The sequence below is a fragment of the Limulus polyphemus genome, unplaced genomic scaffold, assembly GCF_000517525.1.
Source record: "Limulus polyphemus unplaced genomic scaffold, Limulus_polyphemus-2.1.2 Scaffold3037, whole genome shotgun sequence".
Classification (NCBI taxonomy): Eukaryota; Metazoa; Arthropoda; class Merostomata; order Xiphosura; family Limulidae; genus Limulus; species Limulus polyphemus.
This window is the reverse complement of record NW_013668647.1, coordinates 109304-134013: the sequence shown is the minus strand read 5'-3', so window position 1 is coordinate 134013 and position 24710 is coordinate 109304. Positions and strand designations below refer to the sequence as shown.

Genomic DNA, 24710 nt, shown 5'->3' with positions numbered 1-24710 from the left:
TTATCTAGACTACACTAACTATGACGTTAAGGCGGTTCATTTGACTGTTATACGTGATGTACGTGTTTTGGGGGGTGATTAAATGAAAAGTGTTCCAAAGTAGCGACATTAATTTCTTGATGACCTGATACTAAACATACTATGCGGTGTGTCTAACACTACCATTCTCACTCTTTTTACCTAACCTCTGACACTTAACAAACACATAGAGCTGGCTACAAGAAGTAGTAACTAACATTAATTTTTTTGTAAAAGCTAATAAGAAACAAGATAAGCATGTAGAAAGTTGAATAATAATAGTAAGGCTTAGAAAGGAAACTTAAAAAGATATGGCAAAGAAAGTAATTATCAGAAACTAACATAACTAAACTAATGCTGTTATTATAGAAAAGTAAAATATGGTGATATATCATCACAGGAGTATTATTAAATCACTAAAGAAAACAGTAGTAGTAACAATGAGTTCATTGAATGGAAATAATGCTTTGGAACAATACACATTCCCTTTCTTGCCTTTCACAGATTCACAATTACTCTTCAGTCACTTTCAAGACCTGATTTATAATGTGCAGTAAATTACAGGAATTACAACTAATTACAGGAATGAACATGTGTTGAGTTTCAGCATTAGTGGCTGTAAAACACGACATCAAAGTATATAAGATTGTTCTTTCTGAAGGCATCATTTCAGATGTAGATTAAATTTTTATGAATTTTGATAAAACAAATTACTTAGTAAGTAAATTTAAATAGACTAGTGAAAAGTGGCTATTTTGTGAAAGTGCAGAAACATTTTGTGAGATTTACATGTGAAAGTATGATAACACAAAATTATTTTTTTCATACCTGAAAAGAAGGGGCCAGACATGGACAATGTCCAGCACAAAAAGTGTGTTTGTCTGGAACAGTTATGTTGGTACTGGACATTCTGTTCGGCACGATACCAATGGCCAATATTTCAATTTCCAATGCTGTTTCCAAGTATTTGGCTGATGAATTTGACTAGTTAGATGTGAAAACAAAATCAAACAGGTGCACTATAATCAGCAGTGAAAAGTTGATGAACGTGCACTCAAGCTAGATGGCCGTGATGAAACTTGTGAGAAAAACCTGGTAAAAGGTTGTTTATTTCTGTCCCAGTCCCTCTGCTGCCAATCGCAATGTCTTTCCACATTTCAGATTTTTTAATTGAAATGCTAATTCAAAATGTTCTAACAATTCAGCAGTACATATAAATGCAAAAATATTCAGCCTAGGATTCTGTTACAAAGAAAAAACACGTCCTAAAGTCAGTAACAGTTCAAAATTGGATTAATTAGGACCTCACAAAAGAAAATGGTAACATTTCGTTAGGCTATGATACTGACAAGGATGAACACATGGAAAGGCTGTATTGCAAATTATGCCAATATTATGAAAAACAAATTGCATTTTAAAAGACTTTTGCGAATGCCTAGATTATTGGAAATGAAAACTATCTAACTCAAAAGACCACTCCAATACAGAGTGCCACCTTTGAGCTTTACAGCTCTATGCTAATGATGAGTTTAGAACAGGAGAACAAGTACATTTACCATAAAAACTAATACCTGATCCAAAACAATCAACTATTGTCAAAGGATTTGATCATTTTACAGATGTACAACAAGAACAGTTGAAAAAAACGTTTGATGTTGCATATTTTGTTGCAAAACATGAGCTTCCTACACTGTGTATGAAGACTTAATTAGGTTAGAGAAATATAGCACTGATATTGATGATATATATACATTCATCGCATGCAGTGTGGAAAATTTGTTAATTTTCCTGGCAAACATCTAGCAGATACACTGGCAAAAGATTTGTATAGATCAAAGTTTTACAATGTGTTGGTAGATGGAGCAACAGACTACAGTGTAACAGAGAAAGAGGTTGTCTCTGTGTTGTATTTTGACCCGTAACATTCTGAAGAGCATGCTGGAGTCAAACTAATGTCTTTACTTAAAAGACATCAAGAAAGCAGATGCAGCAGGAATTAAGTCAGCTATTGAATCAAGCTTTTTCTCAGGGCATAACAGAAAATCAGCTTTATTCAAAACTTGTTGGATTTGGTGAAGATGGAGTCTCAGTGAATAGTAGCAATAAAAGTGGCGTGAAGGCCTTGCTTCAAGAGAAATCACCATGGTTAATTTTTCAGTGGTGTGTGGCTCATAAATTAGAGCAAGCCATGAAGGGTGCTTTTCAGCCAATATACTTCAGGCAAGTGGATGATATGCTCACAAGACTGTTATACCTACCATAAATACCCTAAGAAATTGCAAGAACTAAAATCAGTTTGTGAACTTGTGAAAAGTACATTAAGGATTAGTGAAACCAAAACGAGCATGTGGTACATGATGGATTTTATTAAAGCTGGCAGCCTTGAGAATAGTGATGATTAAATTTTTTTTTACATGATGCATTTGGAAAATTTGGCGGCTCAGAGAGGTAATGATGAAATTGCTGGATATTTAAAAAAGTGGAAAACCAGTCACATGTTGTTGTGCATCTCACTTTTCATTGAGTCCTGTTGCAGAATTATCACAAGTTTTTCAGGAAAAAGGAATTGACATTGTGAATGTCTTTAGTTCTTTAAAGAAAGCAAAATGTAAACTTTAAACATTCAATAGAATTAAGTTACAAGATCTTCTAGCCACAAGGTATTTGTTGAACAAAATGAAATACACACATACCAAGGTATTCAGTTCAACTCTGCCTAAATTGAGAAAAATCTGGAATTATTGGAATGAAAGAAAGAAGGAATAATTGAGTCTGTACCATCTTGCATATCTTCCCACTTGGATGCATATGGAAGTTCTTTGTTAGAGAAAATTGCTCTGATATTAAACTGAATCATGGGGGTAGCTAGAGCTGAATTTCCCCTGGCACATGAAGACAGAGAAGAGCCTGCATGTTCCCTCAAATTAAAGGAAGAATTTTGTTATTTTGAAATAAGTGAATTGTTTGAATATTTTCAAGCCATCTTGTATATGCTAGCATCAAATGTACCTGTATTGAAGTTATTGATGAATGGCATGACCTGTTTACCTACAGCATCAATTACCTACAACCTAGTAAACATAACTATAATTCCTCCCATACAGAAACAAAATGGAAAAACATTCTAACATTAATTGAATTGCTATTTTCTGTTCCAGTCTCAAATGCAAACCTAGACAAATTTTTTTTGAAATTACAGCAAATGAAAGTTGATTCTAGGTGTTCAGTAGGTGAGAAAAGGCCAACCCATTCACTTATAAATACAACAGAAGGTTCCCCATTTGGTTCCTTTGATGTGACCCCAGTAATTAAGTTATGGAGTAAAAGACAAGTTAGGAGACCCAATCAAAAGAAAAGAAACAAATACAAACAGCACAAACAATAATAAATAAAATATCACCATAAAGATAATTACAATGAGTTTATGTTAATAGGCAGTTGTAGCATAGAAGGTGACAGAGCTGATGAAGATGTGAATACCAGCTGCTCTAATGTAGATGACCAGTCTTCATGTTCTGGGTTTGAGTAACAGAGAGTAACAATGATGCATATTGGTATATTGAAAATGTCCTTTTTAGTGATACTGGTTCAGAGACAGAATAATTTTTGGCTTTTAAACTTTGTACCGTCTAGGTTACTCCAGTTTACTGTGATGTTTTACAGGCCTTTTTAATGCTATTATTTACAGGTTTTCTAAGCATTATAAGAATAAAACGAGGACAAATTTATCTTATCACATCTATTCCTTGACTATTTACAGTAGCATAACCATACATATTAAAATGCATGTGACAGTTGCTGTCTGTACCAGCCTGTGGATGTGAAGTGTCAGGCACTAGAGAAAACGTTATTTTCAGGCTTGTTTTTTAGATTATGTTTATTTTAATTATCTTTTGTTTGTCAGTAATTGGCTGATTCTGAGTAATTGATTTTATGGCCGATAAACTTAGTAGTCAGCATATCCCCACACACAAGTTTCAAAGACTATAATATATTTTCTTTTAAATCAATGATCTGAGAAACAAGATTAAAAAGAGTTTTTAACATAGCTAAAACTCATCTATGGGATTAAGGGCTTTTTAACAATAACAACTAAATCCTTCCCTTCTTTTTTTTCTGAGTTTCTGGACCTCAAATGTACTTTACATTTCTTAGTATTAGAAGTAATTTTCTTCATTCTGACCCTAATACGAAAAATGTTCAGATCCATTTAAATACAAGAAGCATTTGGAATTGATAAGTTCTTCCCAGACACCCTAGTAATTAACATAATTAATGAACAATGAAAATCCCAAAACAAAACCCTGAGGGAGATCCCACTTCTCACATTTTTCTTTTTGAAAAATGCTATTTAATCACCAATATGTGCTTTATTCTACTAAGCTGAGCTTTATTCACTTTTTAATTTTCAGCTAATTTCATAAATACCATATTTTTCGGTGTCTAAGATGCACATTTTTACTCCAAAATTTGATGTCAAAATCTGTTTGCGTCCTATACACCAAAGGTATGAATAATATATATGTATATATACGATATACACAAACCATGTGTAAATATATTTAAATAGGCATGCATAGTTTACTTCAATCGAATGTGTTATTTATAACAATAGTAGTTTTGTTTTCTTTTAAAACATAACTATTTATAATGCTTCCTAAATAATAAAAAAATAAATTACAGTGAATGCAAGAAGATTTTGTAGTTTTGAACCAAACTAAAAACAGTGAACCTTTTTTTGATTTACAGTATTTTCTTATTTTGAGCTCTTTTGTGTTTAGAACAATATATACTAATTTTTAATATATCAAATTGAATTTTTGTTCAATAAAAAACTTTCAAATGCAATTGTAGCTTTTTTTCTCCAAAACTTTGTCTTGAAAATAAGGGTGTGTCTTATATTCCGAAAAATATGGTACTCAACTTGTTAAATGATATTTGTGGAAAACCTTATCAATGGCATTTTGAAAGTCAGAATATGTATCAAGATGCTGGTTAGGCAAGAAAGTCTTTCTAAGATCATGCTAAAATTTTTTAATTATGTGCTATTTATCCAAACTTTAAGGACATTTAATTTTTTTTTTGGATCAGTCAAAGCAAGCTTGCCAAAATGTTAATTTTGAGCCAGTTGTACATTCCTGTTAAAAGTAAAACCAACTGCTCCTTAGCAAAACTGAAAATGCCTCAGTTACTGATTTTCATATCAGCAGAAATGAAGTTAACAACATTTTTTAATTCTTGATCAGGAGATGTAATAAACCACATGCATGTTTTAATATTTGTATAAAAACTTTTTAATGGGATTAGATTCATATATATCATAAAATCTCTTGCAAGTGGTCTTTGAAGTAAATTTTGCTATTTGTTATTTTTGGTTTTTATCTACATATAGTTGACCTAAATCTTAAAATACTTGTGAAACTGAAAAGTTGGCAATGTGCCTGAGTATTTCTTAAGTCTATGCTACAGCAAAGCTTGCTATGTTAATGTTAGGTTTCTTATCTTTGTTTGCACCTTTCTCTTATGTACATGTTAATGTATTGTTGACATAATTGTATGTATTGTGTTATCATAAAACTTCAGCATAAAACCTACCTTGAGTGGATTTGATGTGTAGTCTTTTCTCATCAAGAGCTGGATGAGACAGAATTACTTTTTCATTCATAACAAGATCATAAATTTTATAAAAAATATTGTTTAAGTATTCCTTATTTAAGACTTTTGCAGTTTGAAATAAAACTAGCCTTACACTTTGGGTCTTTTATATGGAAGTAATTAGCTATAAATATTATTTTTCCCCTTTTTAGTACACATATTGTCTTCATACATGCATACATTCAATGTCAACCCATGGTGTTATCAATGCTATCATAAAATATTTTTACTATTTCCAATTTTTTTTAATTTTACTTGTATTCTTGGAAAATTATAATGCAAAATTGTTAACATTTTGGACCTGTTTCATTTGTAAACATAAAATTTAATAACAGGCCTTGTAACAGTTGGTAGCACTAAATGTGGCTGGAAGAGAATATACAAATGAATCGTAAATACCAAATATATTAAAGGAGGATTGGCAAGAGCAGTAACCAAAGGCCCTCTACCATTTGGTTTCTGTTGACCTCACTAACCTAAAATTGGGGAAAAATGATTAAATTTTTTTTTTTTATATTTATAAATCTTTTAGTTTTTGTTTTTAGGGATAATAATAATATATTATCATTTTTATCTTTGGCTTAAAGAATATCAGTGCATAAATTTGTTTTATATTATTTATAGTAAGACACATAAAAAACAACAAAATCAATTAATGACTGAACAAAAGAGACTTTGAATCACTCCCTTCCTCTCGCCGGACATTGTCTGGTGATGATTCAGTCCAACAATTCTATGTTGGTAGTGCTTATCAGTCACCAAGGGGGCACCCGGTCAAGATCTCTGATTTCATACATTGGATCTCCTATATTGGGTCCACACACCACATTCATCTCATTGTATGTCACATTGTGTTTATCTCCCTATCCAATTACTTCGTTGGGTGGTCTCTCTCATCCATACCACTCTGTGTTGAGTCCATCTGATTGCTCCCTATTGGCCAGCTCATGCATGGTTTTCATTATTACACCAACTGCAACTTTTCCCTCTACTACCCCTTCCCTTATCTCTCTCCCTTCTTCATCAACCTTGGTCACCGGTTCTACATCCATCCATTCACTCCCTTCGTCTTCATGCCTGGCTTGTATCCTGTCCATGGCAAGGATATTAGGTTTCTCCCATCAAGTAGCTTTCCTTTTGGTTTGTTCCATACGTCCTTCTTCAATGGAGGTGTATCAGCACAAATGGAAGGTGTTCCAAAGTTGGTCTGCTTCTTGGGGATTCCTTGCTGACCAACCTATTGTGGTTTGTGTGGCTGAGTTTCTTGAATAGCTTCTCAACCAGGGATCTTTGGTCTCTTTGATTTCAGGTTATCCAGCTGCCTTATCGCACACCTTTCATTTTTCCTGATACTGTCAAGTTTTTGTGCCCTTGTCTTTACCATGTTAATGTGTTTCATCTGGAATTGTTGTACCACTAGATGGCCTAGTCTTCCGGACTGGATATTAATTTGTTCTTTCATTCCCTCAATTTAAACCCATTTTCTTGTGCTCCATGTTTTACCTTTCCCTTAATCCTTTTGGGTCACAGGTGAAAGGCCATGTCATCTCGTTTGTAGACTCGCGTTCAAAATTTTATTGAACTGCTATTTCATGAATTTATGTCAATAAGTTTGGTATCAAACTGTAGATTATAATTCAAATTTTAGACCTATACATTACTAAATTTGTTAATTTAAAAGTAAATATTAAAAAAACATAGATAAACATTAATTTTTGTGAGTCATGTGGTATGTTGAATGCAGCACTGGTTCAAATTAGATGTTTCTGAAGTCAAAATACTAAGTCTATAGTTCCATACAAATTAGAAACTAAAATTACAAATATTGACAAACTAGAATATAAAATAAGAAGGTATTTTCTATTTGCCAAGATATTACTCACGTAATAAATCAAACATAGTGGTACCCCACTCACCATTTTTGAAAATGCTCCCTTATAAACTTCTACATATGACATGAATAACCAATCGGAAGCTTAGAATTTCTCCCTAGTGGTTTTCTAAGCCTTTCTAACATACCTAGCATCATTTCTTTCTTTTAAATCAAGATTTCAGTGAGGTAGGTTGTGTCTTTAGTCTGCTCGAAATTTCCTATTTTTTTTAGACCTAAATACAGTTACTATGTTACTTAGCTACTATGTTTGATAAATTATAGTAGAATTCTGTGGTATTGATGTAGTAATTTATGATTTTTTAGTTATTCAGAAATATATATATATAAAACCACATGAAACAAAATACTTTTTTACCTCCATGTGCAAAATTTTTAAAGGCTTAGCAACCTACATCAAGCAGCAACCAAGTACAAAAGTCATAAATAGAAGAGATAATAGTTTGCGTTACTTATTTATTTGCTGTTCTATGTTTTAGAAAAAACAACTTTAAGAACTTATTTCAAAATAGCAATAATCTATATACATATATATTATATAATAATTGAAGTGTGACTGTATTTTACAAAATATTAGTCGACTAAAACACAGCCATGACAAGTTACTTTGTGCAGACCAAAGTTCAATTTTATGTTATTTGATACAGTAACATCAGTGCACGTGAGCAGTATCGTTGTAACTGCTGTATTGTTAGCCAGGCATGGGTGAAAGGTCAATATAATAAAAATAATAAATGTATAATGTTATGAGATTTAAGCTATTTCATCTAAACATTAATGTTTTGATGTTATAATTTGTGTTCATTTTAGAATGAAAGATGCATAATTCATGTTTATTTCCTAATTTTTAATGGTGGTTGCGAGATCGGTCAAAGTCACCGAACCCATACAGAGATTAATTACTGAAAATAACAGATAAAATATAAAGTCTTTTCTTAAGAAACGTTTGATAACTATTTGGACATTATAAAGATTTCACATGTGAAATTTTGAAATTTTCTGATGCATAAAAGTAGTTTTAATGTTAAGACGAAAATTACTTTGCATGATAGATAGGCAAGATTTGAAAAGAAAAAAAAGGGCATGAGAGAAACATTGCTTTACAAACCTTAAGACTTAATAAATAAAATTATATATTTTGTGTATGAAAGCATTGTAATGTTTATTGATAAACTGCCAAATTTCATTAACATTCTCTTACTAATTTAAAAGTTATAGCATGAAAATAATAAAAAGCACAAAATGGTTACAAGGTTGGTTCCAAGGACCGAGGCCGTGTTGAAAGAGTTAAAACATATTTCCTTCTCTTAACCTGTGGATGTTGAAGGTCTGACTTGTTTGCCATTGATGTTTCACGTATGCTTTCCCACCACACATATCTTCTCCTTTACTTAAATTGTTCCTTCCTCCCAAAGACCTTGGTGGATAAGGATGGTAACTCCTCTTTTTTGCCAGTTTCCATTCCTTCTATTTCTCATCTCTATTCTTGTCCCTATCTAGATAAATTTCTATGTCTGGTCTGTACCCTTTGTTGCTATATTGCCCACAAGTCTTCCTTCCATGGTAACTGCTCCCGACTCTTTATCTTTGGCAGTCTTACTCTGTTCATGATCTATCCCATTCTACTCTCTTTAGCTGATTTCGTTGTTTTATTCAATTGGCTTATTCCTCCTTGTTTTCTTCCCACTGAAATTTGTTCAGGGTGTCTTCTCATTAGATTTGAAACCTCACTTTTTCCCTCACATCTCGTCTTCATTGGCTGTTGGATGAAATCCTACAATCGGGCATGTGGACTACATCTAATGCCCATTATTAATACCATATTGTGTTTTCTTCTTCATCGGGGTTTCTTCTTCCACCTGTGGCCATTCTTCAAGTTTTGGTGTGACTTTGACTGGATAAATCTATATTCATACATTATTTTCTTTAAGGGGCCCTTACATCATTTATTCTTTATAGGGATCCCAATCTGTGGTAAGTGGTGCCTGACCAGGTATTCTTCAATCAGAAATCTGTAATGTACAGCCATATTGACTCACGCTTTAACTTATATGGCTTTGCAATGCTCACCATTGAGATAGAGTGTTCCACAAGTTCGCTTGTAGGTGAAAAGCCTTGTGATGTAGTTGCTTCATAAACTTGCCCATTCTAGACCATACCACCCATGGACTGCATGTGTAAAGTAGAAAGGGATAGCTGCCCATCCCTACCATACCTTGTATTGAATAAATTGGTATGGTCTGCTTTTCAAAATAGGGTTTTTTGGTCACCCATTGCACTGTCTCAGGTGATGACCCGAATAAGATACACGGGAGATAGCAAAAAGGACAGAACTGGAACAATTCCCCTTACCTCCTCTGTTACCCACAACACAGAAGAAGTGTAATCGAGGGAAGTATTTAAACAACCATAAAAATGTGTGAGGACTTATGGTGATTGGTGCTACTCTAAATCCAAAACCCAGCCATGGGGTACTGACATCCACACAAGATAGGATGAGGGCTCCCAATCGAAGGGGTGAACTGCAATTTTACATCTTACTCCTTAGTGATTATATAATGCATAGTGGAGGATATCATGTCATCTACACCCACAGAACACCACCGCCCTACTGTGCACTGGCTTGGAACTGGTACGGACTCCCATACTCCACTAGAAGAAGGGGGGAGAGTGAGAGAACACATTGGAGAGTCTGGAGGAACAGGATGTTATTGCTTTTTGGATGGTTCTGGTCAGTTTTGCTGTTGGGGAATTGATTTATATTTAATAGAAATCCTTTTGATACCAGATGTCGGGTCTCTGGATCATTATATATAAAAGGTAACGTGCCATGTTCTGGAGACAGAGTGGTTATAGATTTCCTCCGGTCTCTTGAACTTGAGGTGAAGATGGTATGATCTTCATCCTACCCCCATGTAGATATTGGTTCCCAGCAGCATGGGTTTTGGATGTAGTTGACTTACCAAGTAAGGTCCGTCACACCATAGCCACTCTACAGTTAGGGGCACATCCATTGATTTACCCACTTTCATACTTTGTGAGATAAAGTTACATACATATTTCAGGGTTAGGATCACTATCCTGCCTCCATTCTCTCCCACTTGGATGTCCTCCTCTCTTTTTCCATCCTTATCTACCACTCTTCATGGATGGGCGAAGAGTATACCTGCTCAGAAGTGGTGCTGTTTCCATCTTCGGATTTGACTCTCTCATTTCCAGAAGTATTCTTTGGACACTTTAGGGGGGTACTTCTGTCATTCAGTTGGACCTGTCCCTCCACCTAATCAATGTGAGATTCTAGTTTATCTTTTGTAGGAGTAAAGTGCCATAGTGGTAGTTATGATTTTCCTATACTGAAAATTAATTTCTGATAGATACTTCCCTCCACTCCCACATCCCATCTTTCCTCCAGTGCTTATGGCTTCTGTCAAACTTCGAAGTGATAGTTTAGTAGGCATATAGAATTAGTTGCGTGTGTCACATATGTCACGCTCCTATTGGTGGAAAAGTGATGCATGATGATTTGCATGAGAGACATTTGATTCCCATGGGGGGGGGGCAGAAGGCTTGTGGCATGCATAAAGGAAAAACAGTTTACATATAGAGGGCAGCACTGGATGAGAATAGCTAATCTTGTGAGAAGAGTGAAGTATTTATTGGAAATGCATTTTCAGTATAGGAAAATTATAACTTTTTCAGTAAACAGAATCAAATGCTCTGTATACTCTCTATTATTGAAGTTGCATTAGAATCCAAGGTGCACTAACACATAGCATTTATGCAGATCATTAGTTATCACAAGCATCCAGTTTCAGTCAAGATGCCTACAAGGAAAGGAGTTCACAGACTTTCAAAGAGGAATTCATTTAGTTGCAGCATTGTTTACAACACAGCATGCAGACAACTAGGGACCATTTCTTTTTTCAAGGCTCCACTGCATAACCACCTCAAGAGGAAGAAATTTTAAGTAAAAATTAAAACAACCCTTTAAGGAAATTATAAGCATAATTTCGCCTGTTAAACTTTTATAAGGTGTTGGTTCTATAAGCTAATCACTTTCTTAGAAAAAAATCTCTTAACTGAAGTCTAATTTGTCTCTTTAAAATCTTAAACTTGTGTCCTTTTGTCATGTAATCTTCAAAATTCAGCACAAAGAAATTATATATATATATACACAAGATATATATCCTGTTGATCCCCTGAACAATCTTGTAAACTTCAGTAAAATAATTTCTTGTCTTCTTTTCTCAAGAGAAAATAAATTCAGAGTTATTTATTTATTCTCATACAATAACTTATCCATCCCCAGAAAAATCTTAGTGACACCTCATTGAGCCCTTTTAAATCCTGTCCAGGAGCATTGCTAGCTGCTGAAAAGATTTGTGACTTAGGCCCTAGAAGCAACTACTATTCAATTAAAACAATTGCAATGTATGATAGCATAGTTAATAAAGATAAGATAAAAGCATGATAAACTGTGGATCTGTGATTATTCCTTATTTTCTTTGTCTGTAAGAAAAATCATTAAAATTATTCTCTGAAAGGTATTGTTATGACAGCGGAATTCACGTGACGCTGGTAACACATGATGAGTTTCTAGAAAATTCACGAAGAAACAAGATGTACGCTTTTTGTATATATAAGACTGGTAAGAAGTGACGCCAACAAGGGAATTGAATTGCAGACAGAGATAGAGACGAACAATTGAGTCAAGCGTTGTGAATTATAGCGTTTGTTTAAGTTAATTGACTGTGGGAATTAAGTGTATTCCAAAATAATCAGAAATCTTAATGGTGGTATTTTGATTACATGTATAGTTGATATTCCAGCTGTATTTTACAGCAAGGTATACTTTTTGATTAAGTTTAAACTCAACTTTTCGTTTAACAAATGGACCATTTTAAAAGACTAAACTAAAAATAATGATTTCTCTGGCCTGTATCAATATGATTCTCATGTACAGCTAAGAACTGTTCTGCAAAGAGCATTTGATAATTTCCCAAAGGCCTAAACTACTACAGTACATGTAAATGTAGAGTTCATTTCAACATTTTCAGTAGTTAGAAACTTCAAATTTCTAGCTTTAATTATCTCAATAAAATAATATATATATAATTATTTATTAACTTAATAGTTAACTTTTTATTAACTTAACCAATAAATTGCAATAATCTCTTTTTACTAGTTATCTGCTCTAAATTTTTTACAATTGTTTTTAATTTTTTATATGTTCCACCAAATTTCTGCTTTACAGTATCTCAGCTGTATAAGTTGCTGAATTGTGCTGGTGCTACCTCTTGCTGGCTTTACTTGTCTTCAATATTCTATTATAATAAGAAACAAAAAAATATCTCACTCATTTTACTGTATTACTTTATGATTTTTGCAGGGATCTTAAGATACGTTGAGGTGATGCTTCTATCCTGTCATAGATAAGAAGACCAAAACTTTACAAAGTATTACATGCAAGGCTTAATTAATGATTTGTATAAAGAGATAATTATTTCTTTTGACTTATAAACAATATGTCTCTACTGCTAGTAACAGAGCACTGCCTCAGTGGCTTGAGTGACTGATGTATCACTGTGCCAAGATTATTTTCTTTGATCACATTACTGAGTGAGTTGTCATCTCTATTAATCCAAGTTATGATAACTAAAATGCATTACTTTTCACTAAGTATACTTAAAGGCCATCTGTCCAACTTACCAAGTGATCCAAGTTATTCTGAAGTACCTCAACATTCTTAGTACAGCTAGAAATACCAAAGAGTTTAATGTAATTAAAAACTTAACTAATTTCTAATTATTCTCCTATCCATGCCATTAATGTAAACAAGAAAAAAAAAGACCTGACTTCTGAGACACATCACTAATATCAAAGGTCCAATATGACTAGACTCTATTAATAATACTTTACTTTTTTGAAATTTTAGGCATAGTAGACACAGTAGGTTTGAGAACTTTAATGGGCTGCAACTGCCTGTTAAATTAAAAAGGGACATTATTTCAGCTCCCATACTGAAGTATTCTTCTATACTTTACCCATTAACCTGATTAATTAGTTTTTCACCATCCCTTCACATCAAATCCAGATTAATAAGGCAAGATTTCCCATTTAGTGAATCCATATTACTTGTCTTTTGTAATATCATATTTCACTAATCAATTTTGGAAAGCTTCATTTATCAGATACATACATAAGAATCACTTCCTGTGATTTATTAGCCCATTTTAAAAAATAGGATTAACCTCTGATACTATAATTCTCAGGAATTAGCCTACTGCATATATGTATATATGAGTCTTTTATCCCATTTATTTAGTATTCTTAAAAATATTTGACTATTTGATGTAAAATGTGGAGTATTGGCCCAGCCACCTAAAGTTAACCACATCTTAGTAATTGAAACTTTGAAAGATTGCATGAAAGGAAACCATCTGACATTGTTTTCATCACCCAGCAACTTTAATGAGAGTTTAAGACTTCAAGCTAAAAGATTCACTGTACATAAGGGTCTCTATTTTGGTGAATCACATTGAATGGCTTCAGCCTGTCTCATTTATTACAGCTGTGAATGGAAGGTTTAAACAGACTCACTAGATACTTAAAGCAGCAAAAGCAAATTGATGATTGTCATGTAAAGCAATAAATCATGTTAATTATTGTTTGTTTTCACTGGATGGACCTGAATTTTACAATAACTTAGAAGACACTGTGGATATAACTGTCATTTTAATTGTGGAATCAGGATGTGGACATGTTTTAGCTTGTTTGTTGATTGGGCTTGGTATTCTGTTAATAGCTAAGAAAATCATTAATGTCTTGTAATTACATAATAGCCTTAAATAATGTTGCACCTCTTGCAGTAAAGGGAAGGACCATACTTTTTTCATCATGATTATGTGCTATGCCATACTACACATGCTTAGTTCCTAGTAGTTTTAACAGGTGTACATACAGGTACATGCAGAATGTGTTTTAGCAAAGAGATGTCTAAAGCTCTAAGTTAAATCCAAATTAACTGCTCTTAGATGTTTTGAAATACTGTATGAGAGACAAAAGGGTCAGACTTTGGTATATTACTATTCTTGGAACAGCTTTATAAGATGAATGGTACTCTTCCATCAGGTATGGATTAAAGTTGGTGGCAAGTGCTAATTAAAGATTCAAGAGTGAGTAATGCCAAAAGATGGCCCACTCATTGACAGACTGGGAGCTCAAAACATGTTTTCAGTTACAAAGGTGGTGGTCAATTAATATTGGTAGCATACTAGTATATATGTTGTAAGTATTTCAGATGCCAGTATTCTTTTGTGGTAAGTCATTTTGAGCATATTGTCATGTAGAAAAGTTTAGTGAGGCAGATTTTACAGTGTCTGTGGCATAAGTACGAATAAAACTGTGTACAGAATTACACATTATAATAGTTGAATTTTTTATCTAACCATGTAAGCATACTAACCAAATGAATTTCTTTTTTTTTCTCCCTTATAGTTATTGCAGAATTTGGGAAAAGCAGACAAGACCACTGATGATCTTTTTGAAATATATGTTCACAATTTCAAGAAACAGCAAGTGAGTTCTCAACTTTTGTATTTGGAATAAACAAAAGACTGTGTTTCAAATATGCATGTATATGTGTGTGTAGTTGCCCTACCCAGTAGGATAAGCTAAATAGTTTTCTGGAAGCTGTTAAGTAGAGACAAAATAAAAGCCCTACACTTTCTTAGTTATTTCAATTCCATTATGTAGGTAGGTCTACATGACTTCTGAATGAACATGTATAGTCTTTTTTCTTAATTATTTCATGATTGTGTTTTGGAAGGATATATTTGCTCAAAATAGAAACTTACCAATGCTATATTTTTCACAGAGGAAAGGTTTCAGTCCATTTATAGCTAATTTCTCTTTAATATGGAAGCCGTGATCTTCCTAAGCCATACAGATCTTCAGTATCTTTTCTGTGGTGATGCTCCAGAATGAATAGAATTTTCACAGAGAAAGAAAACAAAGCTATATAATGACTGAGAATCTGCCCTTACTGAAAACTATAGTTTCAAGAAGTATTTTGGGGGTTATACCTACTGGCTTGCAATTTTATTGCACTATTATAAAGTGTTTTACCAACTGTTTTAGATACGTCTGACATGTTTATTTAAAAAATCAGATGTTTTGTATTCAGATTTATAAAGTGAAACTAAAAGATTTAAAGATTATTTCAAGTAGCTATCATTTTAATTTGTGTGATGTATCAGTTACATGTAAATTTCCTCCGTAAAAAGAAAAATTATTTTTTATTTTGTTTTTGATTGTTTGGCATACATTTATTGATGTTATTACCTTCCTCTCACATATTTTGGACAATCTGTAAATTTTTTGTTTCTTGCAATTTGTGTTTTCTTGATTGTTAAAAATAAGAAATGATGAGACTGACTGTTCTAACTTCTAATACCAAAGCCTGTGTATGCTGAATTATTGGTAAGCAATTCATAGTTACCCACTTTCAGCATTTTGTATCATGTAACAATGTTACTAAAAGCTTGTTTTCTTAAAGACTATAAAGCACAAATGCTTAAAAAATTAATAATAAATAAACTGCATTGTTATACTCATTTAACTTTGACTGAAGTCTGTTGATCAAATAGACTTTTTGTTATTTGCAAGGACCTTAAGTTGTTCTCTACTTATAGGTTCATTAAGTTTTGTATAATCCATGGTTCTTAATGCCATGATAGTGTTTATATCTGTGTGTTCTGGATCATTCCTGTAATGCCTTACCAGTATCTTAAGGCTTCTTTTGTGCTACTGCAAAATCAACCGAGTAGCAAAGTTTCTTTTGCTCTTATCTCATCAACCCTTCTGCAGTACCTTGTAAAAAGCTACTTAGCAAACCTAAATCCATTTTCTTCTTTTTTACAGTAAAAAACAAGTACTTTCTTAATGTGCATACTCCAAGTGTACCACTTTACACTTCTCAAGATTGAAATTTATACTGAACCTATATTTCTCATGATCTTAATATAGTTATTTTTGAAATAATGCTACCCAACTATCCACTTAACTAAGTAGCTTAAATAGTGAAAACCAGTAATCCCAAAACTAGTTTCTTTGATACTTGCTAAGTCATACTTTTCCAATTGAAAAACTCCTGCTTTATCACCAACTTCAACAAGCCAAATACATACCTATATTTTAATTTCTCCACCATTTCTAAAAGAAACCTGACTTACTAATTAACTTTCTGAAAGCCAAGGTGTATGACTACTACCTTGCTGACCCCATTCTAAGAAACAGTTATTAAACAATTCTAATAAGCTGGTGAGGTAGGAAAGTCAATTTTGGAACTGTCCTGAGCATATTTCAATGACAAAAAAATCTTTTAAGGTAACTTTTCTGTGAATGATGATTTTTGACAATATATACCAATAATATGATTACAGCAGAGTAACATAATAAGACTGGTTACTTGATTTTTCTCATTTCTTCTCTTTTTTATAATTTAGTCTATTATTATTATTAGCAGTTTTCTAATTATGAATTTCCTCACTTTCAACTTTTGAAGATAACAGTTAAAACACTACCATCTATTTATTTAGCTTTAATGTTCTATTATCTATCAATCAAGCAAAAACTGGGAACTTTATCCTCAAGAGTTTCCCTGGAAGTTTCCCTTCAACAATTTTAGAATTCAAGTACACCTCTAAACAAAATTTGTCAGAAAAAGTATATTGTCTTAAGTTAAATATAGTTCTAATACACCATAGTACAACAGACAACACAATCTAGATTCTGAGGTACCTCACAGAACAGCTATATCCCTCACTCGTCTTCTTATGAGATTTCCATGCCACTAGCCTTGAGTTAACTTCCACCTAAAATGCACATGTTTAATGTGAACTGCACTGGTACATGATGACATCATCATGCAACAGAAGCCCTCCACCAGTGGGAGGGCAACAGAAACTCCATTTTCAGTAACTCCTCTTAAATATTTGCACTTGAAATAACTTCATTCTTTTTCTCAGCATTACATTGCACAGACATGTTGATTTTTCAATCTATGTTCAACTTCTTGAAATTTGCATTCATTCGAAGGAACTTAGCTTTTGTTTCACAAACATTATACATTATAATGAATCCTCAAGTGAGGGTGGCTTCAAATTTGTCCTGTGAAGATATCGAAGTTACAAACACAGGACATATTTCTACTATGGCTTCTGGAGACTCATTGTCTGTTGATGACATTACAGCTATCATGCATAGTGTTGTGGGTTCCCTCATACATGTTGGGTCTCCTCCTACTGTTTCTTCCATTGACTTTCCTTCACCTCCAGTTGAGAATGATCAGGAGGATGACAGATTTGACCAACTGTTCTCCCACTTGGATTTGCTTTCAGTACTTCCTCATTGGTCAAGGAAACTCTGCAACTTTCCAATCTCTTTCTGGATATGATTTCTCAAGTATGTTCTTTTCTTTCTTTTTCATCTGTATCATTTGATTCTTTCTGTTCTTTACTCCATGAAACCAATTCTCAGGAATACTTTGTCTTTCCTCCTTCATCTGATATTAGAATTCATGCTGACTCCTTTCTCAACCAGCTTTGCACCCATAACCACTTGCTTCATCCTCCTCACCTTCTTGACTCTTCTCCTGGCTCACAACCATTTTTCCTTTCCTTTTCTAGATTCCCAGTCTTTGGAATCTCTTTTGCCTGCTTAGGGAACAAATCCTTTGTTTTCTATTTTGCTCTCTAGTGCCCAGTGTTTCTGGCTTCATTTTTTGTTTTCACCACCTACCTGCATTACCTCTTCTTCCTCTACTTTATATCTGAGGCACTTCATTGTGCCCCAGAGGAGTTTTCTGGAGAGAAAGGTTCTTTCCCTTTTCATTACTAACTTTGCTCGTACCTACTTTTTCTACTCTGTCCCTCCTTACTTGGTTCCTCTGCTGTTGGGATGCACTCCTCACTAATGACTACCTCCTTCCCTATCTGTGTGTTCTTCATTGGGCTCCCATTCTTTGCTCAGAAGTCTTTGGTGGTATTCCTGATTCACTAGAGACCTTGGCAAAAGCAGCCTAGTGTCAGTCCCCATTATCTTCTTTAGTTTCTTGTCTTTCTGAACCTTGCCCTTCGACTCCTGTTCCTCGACCATATCAGTCTACTCCTACCCTTCCTCCTCTTCCTACTTCCTGACATCACGTATCATTGCTCATCTCATTGCTGACTATCCTGTTGAGTTGGGCCCAGTGGCTGCACACTTGTCTCACTTTACTAACCTTTGGTCTTAGTTTCCTGCTGATAGTTGGGTTCTTTAGGTTCTCACTCATGATCTTTCTCTTTCCATTTTTCTTCTTTCCCCCTTTTCTCATCTTCACATTTCCTTTTCTCTCCCTTTGACCCTGTTTACCTTCAACATCTTGAGGATGCAGTCTTAGACCTTCAGATCAAAAATGCAATAAAAAGGGTTAACACTCTTCTACGGGTTTTTACTCTTGCCTTTTTGTGATTCCCAGGACAACCGGAGACTAGCATCCACTTATCAATCTATCATTTCTCAACAAGTTTCTGACTATACCACAGTTTCAGATGGAGATTTTCTTTTGTCTCTGGTGGTCTTTTTCACACAGTCTATAGGTAACCAAGGTTGAGGTGTTAGATGCCTTCTTACATATCATGATTGCCCCATCCTCCAGATGTTTACCACATTTCATCCATCAGAATTGAGTGTTTCAGTTTTGTGCTCTTCCCTTCAGCATAGCCTCGGCCCTTTATGGCATGAGGTCCTTCATTTATCCCTTCACAGACTGGGGCTTCAATTCCATTTCTACATGGATAATTGGCTTCTACTTGCCCTTTCTTGGGAGGTGTCCTTCTCTCACACCTCCCTTCTTCTGCAGGAGGCTGCTTGATCGGTATGGCTTGTCAAGCTTTCCAAATCCTTTCTCCCACCTACACAGTATCAGTACATTTGAGTGTTTACTTCAACTCTCATCTCATTTGGGGTCAACCTTCCTCTCTTCACCTACAGGCTATGGAATGTATAGCCACCAAGGTTTGCACTTCTCATTTTAACCTCGCATGAGAAGTTCTTTTGTTTTGGGAACTCCAGCTTCTGTGGAACCACTCATTTCTTTGGGGTATCCACATATGCACTTCCTCCAGTGGAATCTTTTTTAATGATCCATTATCCTTGTTTGTAAACCTCCCTTCTCCTCTTTTCTAGGACTTGTCTTCTGGTCAACTTGAAATGGAAGGAAGTGGGAACATGCCCAACGAACAAAGAGAAGTTCAAACACATTGATGTGTACCCAAATGCTAGAAATCACAATGTCATTCAGAGATGCACTCCAACCCAAGAGATAAGAATCTGTGAAGAGATGGAGATCTGGTTATGGGATGGTAAGGGAACAGTGATCATGGTTCATGATATAGGCTTGGTCTAATCACCAGAATCACTGGTATAAAGAACAAGAATCCAATGGCTCAAACAGGGTATGTGAGAGAATAAACAAAACAATACTAAGGTCCCAGTCAGACATGAGAGTCAATAAAGAAGGACAAATCAGAACAGAGTGAAAAGGATGGGGGAAGAAAACACCCTATAGTAACGGGAATGGCGAAAGGGTTCAAGGCCCCTGCCTCATGACAAGCCATGAGAGAAACCCATTGCGAATGAGTCCAGAAGAGGAGGTTCAAAGCCTGAATGCAAAGAGTCCTGGAGCAGATGGCCCCATGATAACTGATATAAGAAATGACTAGAATTGTTGGAGTACATTATGACCAACAACCTTTTTTAGCTCATGGCTCCCTTTTGAGTTTGATTTATCTCTGTGGCTCCATCCTTCATAGATGCTGTTACTTAGGAAAAAAGTTACTTTATTTCCACTCCGTTGAATTATAATATATTGATAATATTATTTTTACAATATTGTATTGTTTTTAAATATTTTGTTTATAACATACTGTTTACTTATACAAATAAAAAATATTCTGTTAATCATTGACATTTTATTCAGTGTGATCCTCAAGCCTGATGAATACTTGAAAGTTTTTGAATGTCTGGTTGCAGTGTGGTCAGTGATAAGCGAAGATCACCTCTCTTCACAACATCAAGGCGGTTATGTATTTTTGATACCAATTAAGTCACCCGACTAAAAACAGATTCATCCAGATAAGATCTGGGAAAAGCGATAAAATATAACTTTGACTTTTCCCAGAGCTATGGAAACTTATTAACTATTTCACTACTTATCCGGAAATAATGTGTGTCATGTTTCAATCTAGCTTGGGCTGTTATTTCACTCTGCTGCTCTTGAAAATCAGTCAAAAACATTCACAGATACTAGACAAACATTTTAATTGTTACTCAAGTACTAGTCATGTCTGGTAACTTGACTTCAGAGCTGTAGAGGATATGGGGAGAAGGGAACCTTTGATTCAGTTTTAAATTTTAAATATTTTATTCAGGCAGTGAAGTTTCAGTGGCCCACTCAGAATTTACTGTGGCCCCCTAATTTTCCATCATTCACATGTGGCTCCTTAGAAACATGGTGTGGCCCCTTGGGGGGGGAGGGGGGGGCATATGGCCCATGTTGAGAACCACTGCTGTATACCATTTTTCTCTTAAGACTTCACTTCCTTTCTTCTCATCTGTGATTGCTGTCATTCAGATATCTATGCTCTTGATACTTCTTGCACTCTATTCTATTACACTTATTTATTCCTCTATCTGGACAGTTTTCAGTTGCTCAGGAAGATGACAATTTTTTCTCTTCCTTTTTTTCTCTCTATTTCTCACTTCTATGCTCGTTCAGACCCAAACTTACTCCTATCCCCAGTTTGATGTTTTGACGTGAACTTCTCCCTTTTGGGGTCCCTGTCATCATCTGTTTCTACCCTGAGATCCCTCTTCATCTAGGGACCTCTCACCTTCTACCCTTGCAGGATGGGTCCATTAACTCCTGGGATTGGTGTATTCTTCCCTGGATATTGATGCTCACAACCTTTTTCATATTTTATTGCATTAGATTTGTCACCTGTCTCCTCTTCTTACATCTCATTTTTGCTGGCCCTTAAACAAGATCCTCCAGGCAGGCATGTGGACAACACCCCATATGCTTGTTGCTCATTATCTTCATCATCTGGCTGTTTTCTCTCTCTCTCTCTGGTTGCCATTCTTCAGTTGAACCAACATCTTTGTGATGGTTAGGTATGTTTCTTTTTCTCTCCATTCTGTTTACCAGGATCCCAGCAGATGGCTGGTGTTTCTTCCTAGAGTGTGTTTATTTCCTCAAAACCACTAGAGGTATCCTTGTGGTATACAAAATTACTCAATTTCCTGATCCACAATGTACCAATCCATGGCTTATCATGGAAAAAAAGCCAGCACCAGGGAAGTGACTGCCTGCTTCTTTCGCTTGCACTTGCTGGCGTTTTAATACAGGGTTTTGCAGTCACCCTTTGCACTTTCTCCAGTAAAAGACCTATCTAAAAGACAGTTAATGGGGGATCCGAGCACTTCTCTGGGTCTTCCCAATGCAAATCCCCCTCCCCAAGTGCTCACAGAGTTCCTATTGGTGGAATGTTATAGCCTAATACTGATTGCATTGTAGACTAGTTCAGTACCTTGTAATATTAATACATGTAGGATGTAGGGGTGGAAGTTTTGTTCAATGCTTTGCACTTTCACAAATAATTTTTTTGGCAGTGGTATGAGATAATAGCTATCTGTTTTGTGGAGAGGTATCTACTTGAAATACATCTTCAAATAAGGATAATGTTAATTTTACAGCTAATTTTAATGATTGACCCCATACAGTCTCAGAAATTAGTTCATAAATGTATAGCTGCTACACCAGCTGTAATTGACAGCTAGAAATTTTTTCATGTAGGAAAGAAGTCACAGATTTATTACCAACAATTTTTTAATCTAGTTTTACAAAATTCCCCCTTTAAAATAATTTGATTTCTAATGAACTAACATTTTTTGTGTGTTATTAACATTACTGATATAAAGGTATTTTTATTTATTTTTACTGAAAGTGCAGTAAATAACATATTAGGCCTCATTAACATAAAACTGTTAAATGAAACTCAAAATACCATAGTTTTTAATTTACAGAAAACAAATTAGGTAGCATACCAAATACCGTTGTAAAATGAGTTGTTCCTTGTTATATGCTTTCAATTCCAATTCAAAACTGAAAAATTATATGTAAGGCTAACAGAAAGGTGTGGGTTTTCACTCAGTAAACTTGCAATTAAGTTATTAGTTGTGATTTACAGTTTTTAAAATGTATAATATATTAGCAAAAAAAATTGAAAATTGTATATTCATATGAGTTTGTTACAAGAAATGTTATACACTATAGTACCCAAATGTCACACAAGTCAGTGTTAGAAACCAATTACAAACATACAAACTTAAAAATGTTCACATTTAACTGAAAATAAGTTTGATATTAAAGTGAACACCACTCTGACATATGTAAGACATGATCACTTGTTTACAGACTACCTGTCTGATGTTATCCCTGACCTTAGAAACCAATGTTAATAGAGTTAGTAAACTGCAAGTCATATGTGAGCAGTCATAACTTTGGTTTTCATGTCTTATATAATACTGTAAGTTTTAAGCAAATCCAAATATAAAGTCAGAACTGAAAAGAGAAAAAAAGCAATACCATTACTATTAGAGTAATATTTGTTTCTGACTGAATCCACCTATAACTAACATTATGTTCACATACAAAAAAACAACAACAGTCTTTGTAATTTTTCCATGATATTCTGGAACAGGTTAGAATTTGGCAGAAATCATGCTTGTAAATGGCTTCCCTATATCAATTAAGGGCAACTGTCAAATCTCAATACTGAATGTTTAATAGAACCATCAAACTCAAATATTTTCATCAAATAAGATTCTACTGTAACTATTAATTTTAAACAATTACAAATATTGATAGCAGAATTATGTAATAGTATAAACAATTAAAATTATTATTAAAAACATTTAACTTGAAAAACAATAATTTTGTTTCTTTTTAACAGCATTCCAGAATTTTTGTGAAGCACCAAACTGCTTGGCTTTTGGGGTATTGTGGGAACCCTCATTGCCCACCTAATCAGATACCTGGTTTTTCTTTTACCTTAGGAGCCAACATATTCACTAATATGGAATATCTTCACAAGAATACTATATGTCTGCTTCTGATTTACATTTCATTTTCCACTAGACTGGGGAGGAAACTTGTTCAAACATATGCAGCTATAAAAATATATTCTAAGAACCCTTAAAATAAATTAAGATATTTTATGATATGTCAACCACACAACATCTGCTATATCTAGTGCCAGTGAGGCCTTCTGCCCAATATCAAGGTAATATATTTGCCCAATGAATAACAACTGTTATAGTGTGAATCAAATTAAGTAAGTGAGTGGCAATTATTATCAATTTTATTTAAGGCATGTATGTGTTTGTACTACTACAGTTTATACTTTTGTTTATGATTAGGTTTACAAATTTTTGTCCAATTGTGAAGGTAGGCTTCATTATTTTTGTTTTAGTATTGAAATTCATCTGTTTTGTACAAGAAAGATACAGGTAGATGTGACATCTAAACGTAAATCTTCATGTCTTTTTCAGAATGGAGCACATAAGCTTAACAAAGAGCTTAAGAATTATATCTTCTGTGTTCGAGGTAAGATACATTGAGCTATTTTTTTTCTTTTTTAGATAGAAATTAACATTCATTTAGAACTATATGTACATACATGCATACATACATTCACACACACATATATATGTATATATATATATAATATATATATATTGTTGCGTATCTGCTTGTTTGTTAATTTCCGGTATAAATTCTTTCCGAGGAACTTTAGCGATACAAGTTCCTTCTTGATTAAAACTAGTTTATCCTTTCTCGATACAAACTTTGTAATACACAGAATTTCCACAGTGAGTACGTACCTTGTCACTCTAAACTTAACAACTTTTATAACACACGCTATAAACCACAGTGATTCACACACACTTTACTTATGGTGCCTACTGTTCGCTTGACTCAATTATCTATCTGCCGCTGGCTTTCTTTGCCAGGCTTATATATACTGATGACTAACTCTCCCAT

The 24710-nt window shown here is 34.2% G+C and overlaps 1 protein-coding gene across 1 annotated transcript in view; it reads left to right on the top strand.

Moving 5' to 3' along the window:
* The window catches only part of LOC106468518, a 100197-nt gene that overhangs the window by 7387 nt on the left and 68100 nt on the right, over positions 1-24710 (top strand). Inside the window, exons 2-3 of the mRNA XM_022396852.1 lie at positions 15062-15142; positions 24218-24272. Of these exons, the coding sequence (XP_022252560.1) occupies positions 15062-15142; positions 24218-24272 (136 nt within the window). The remainder of the gene's footprint in view (positions 1-15061; positions 15143-24217; positions 24273-24710) is intronic.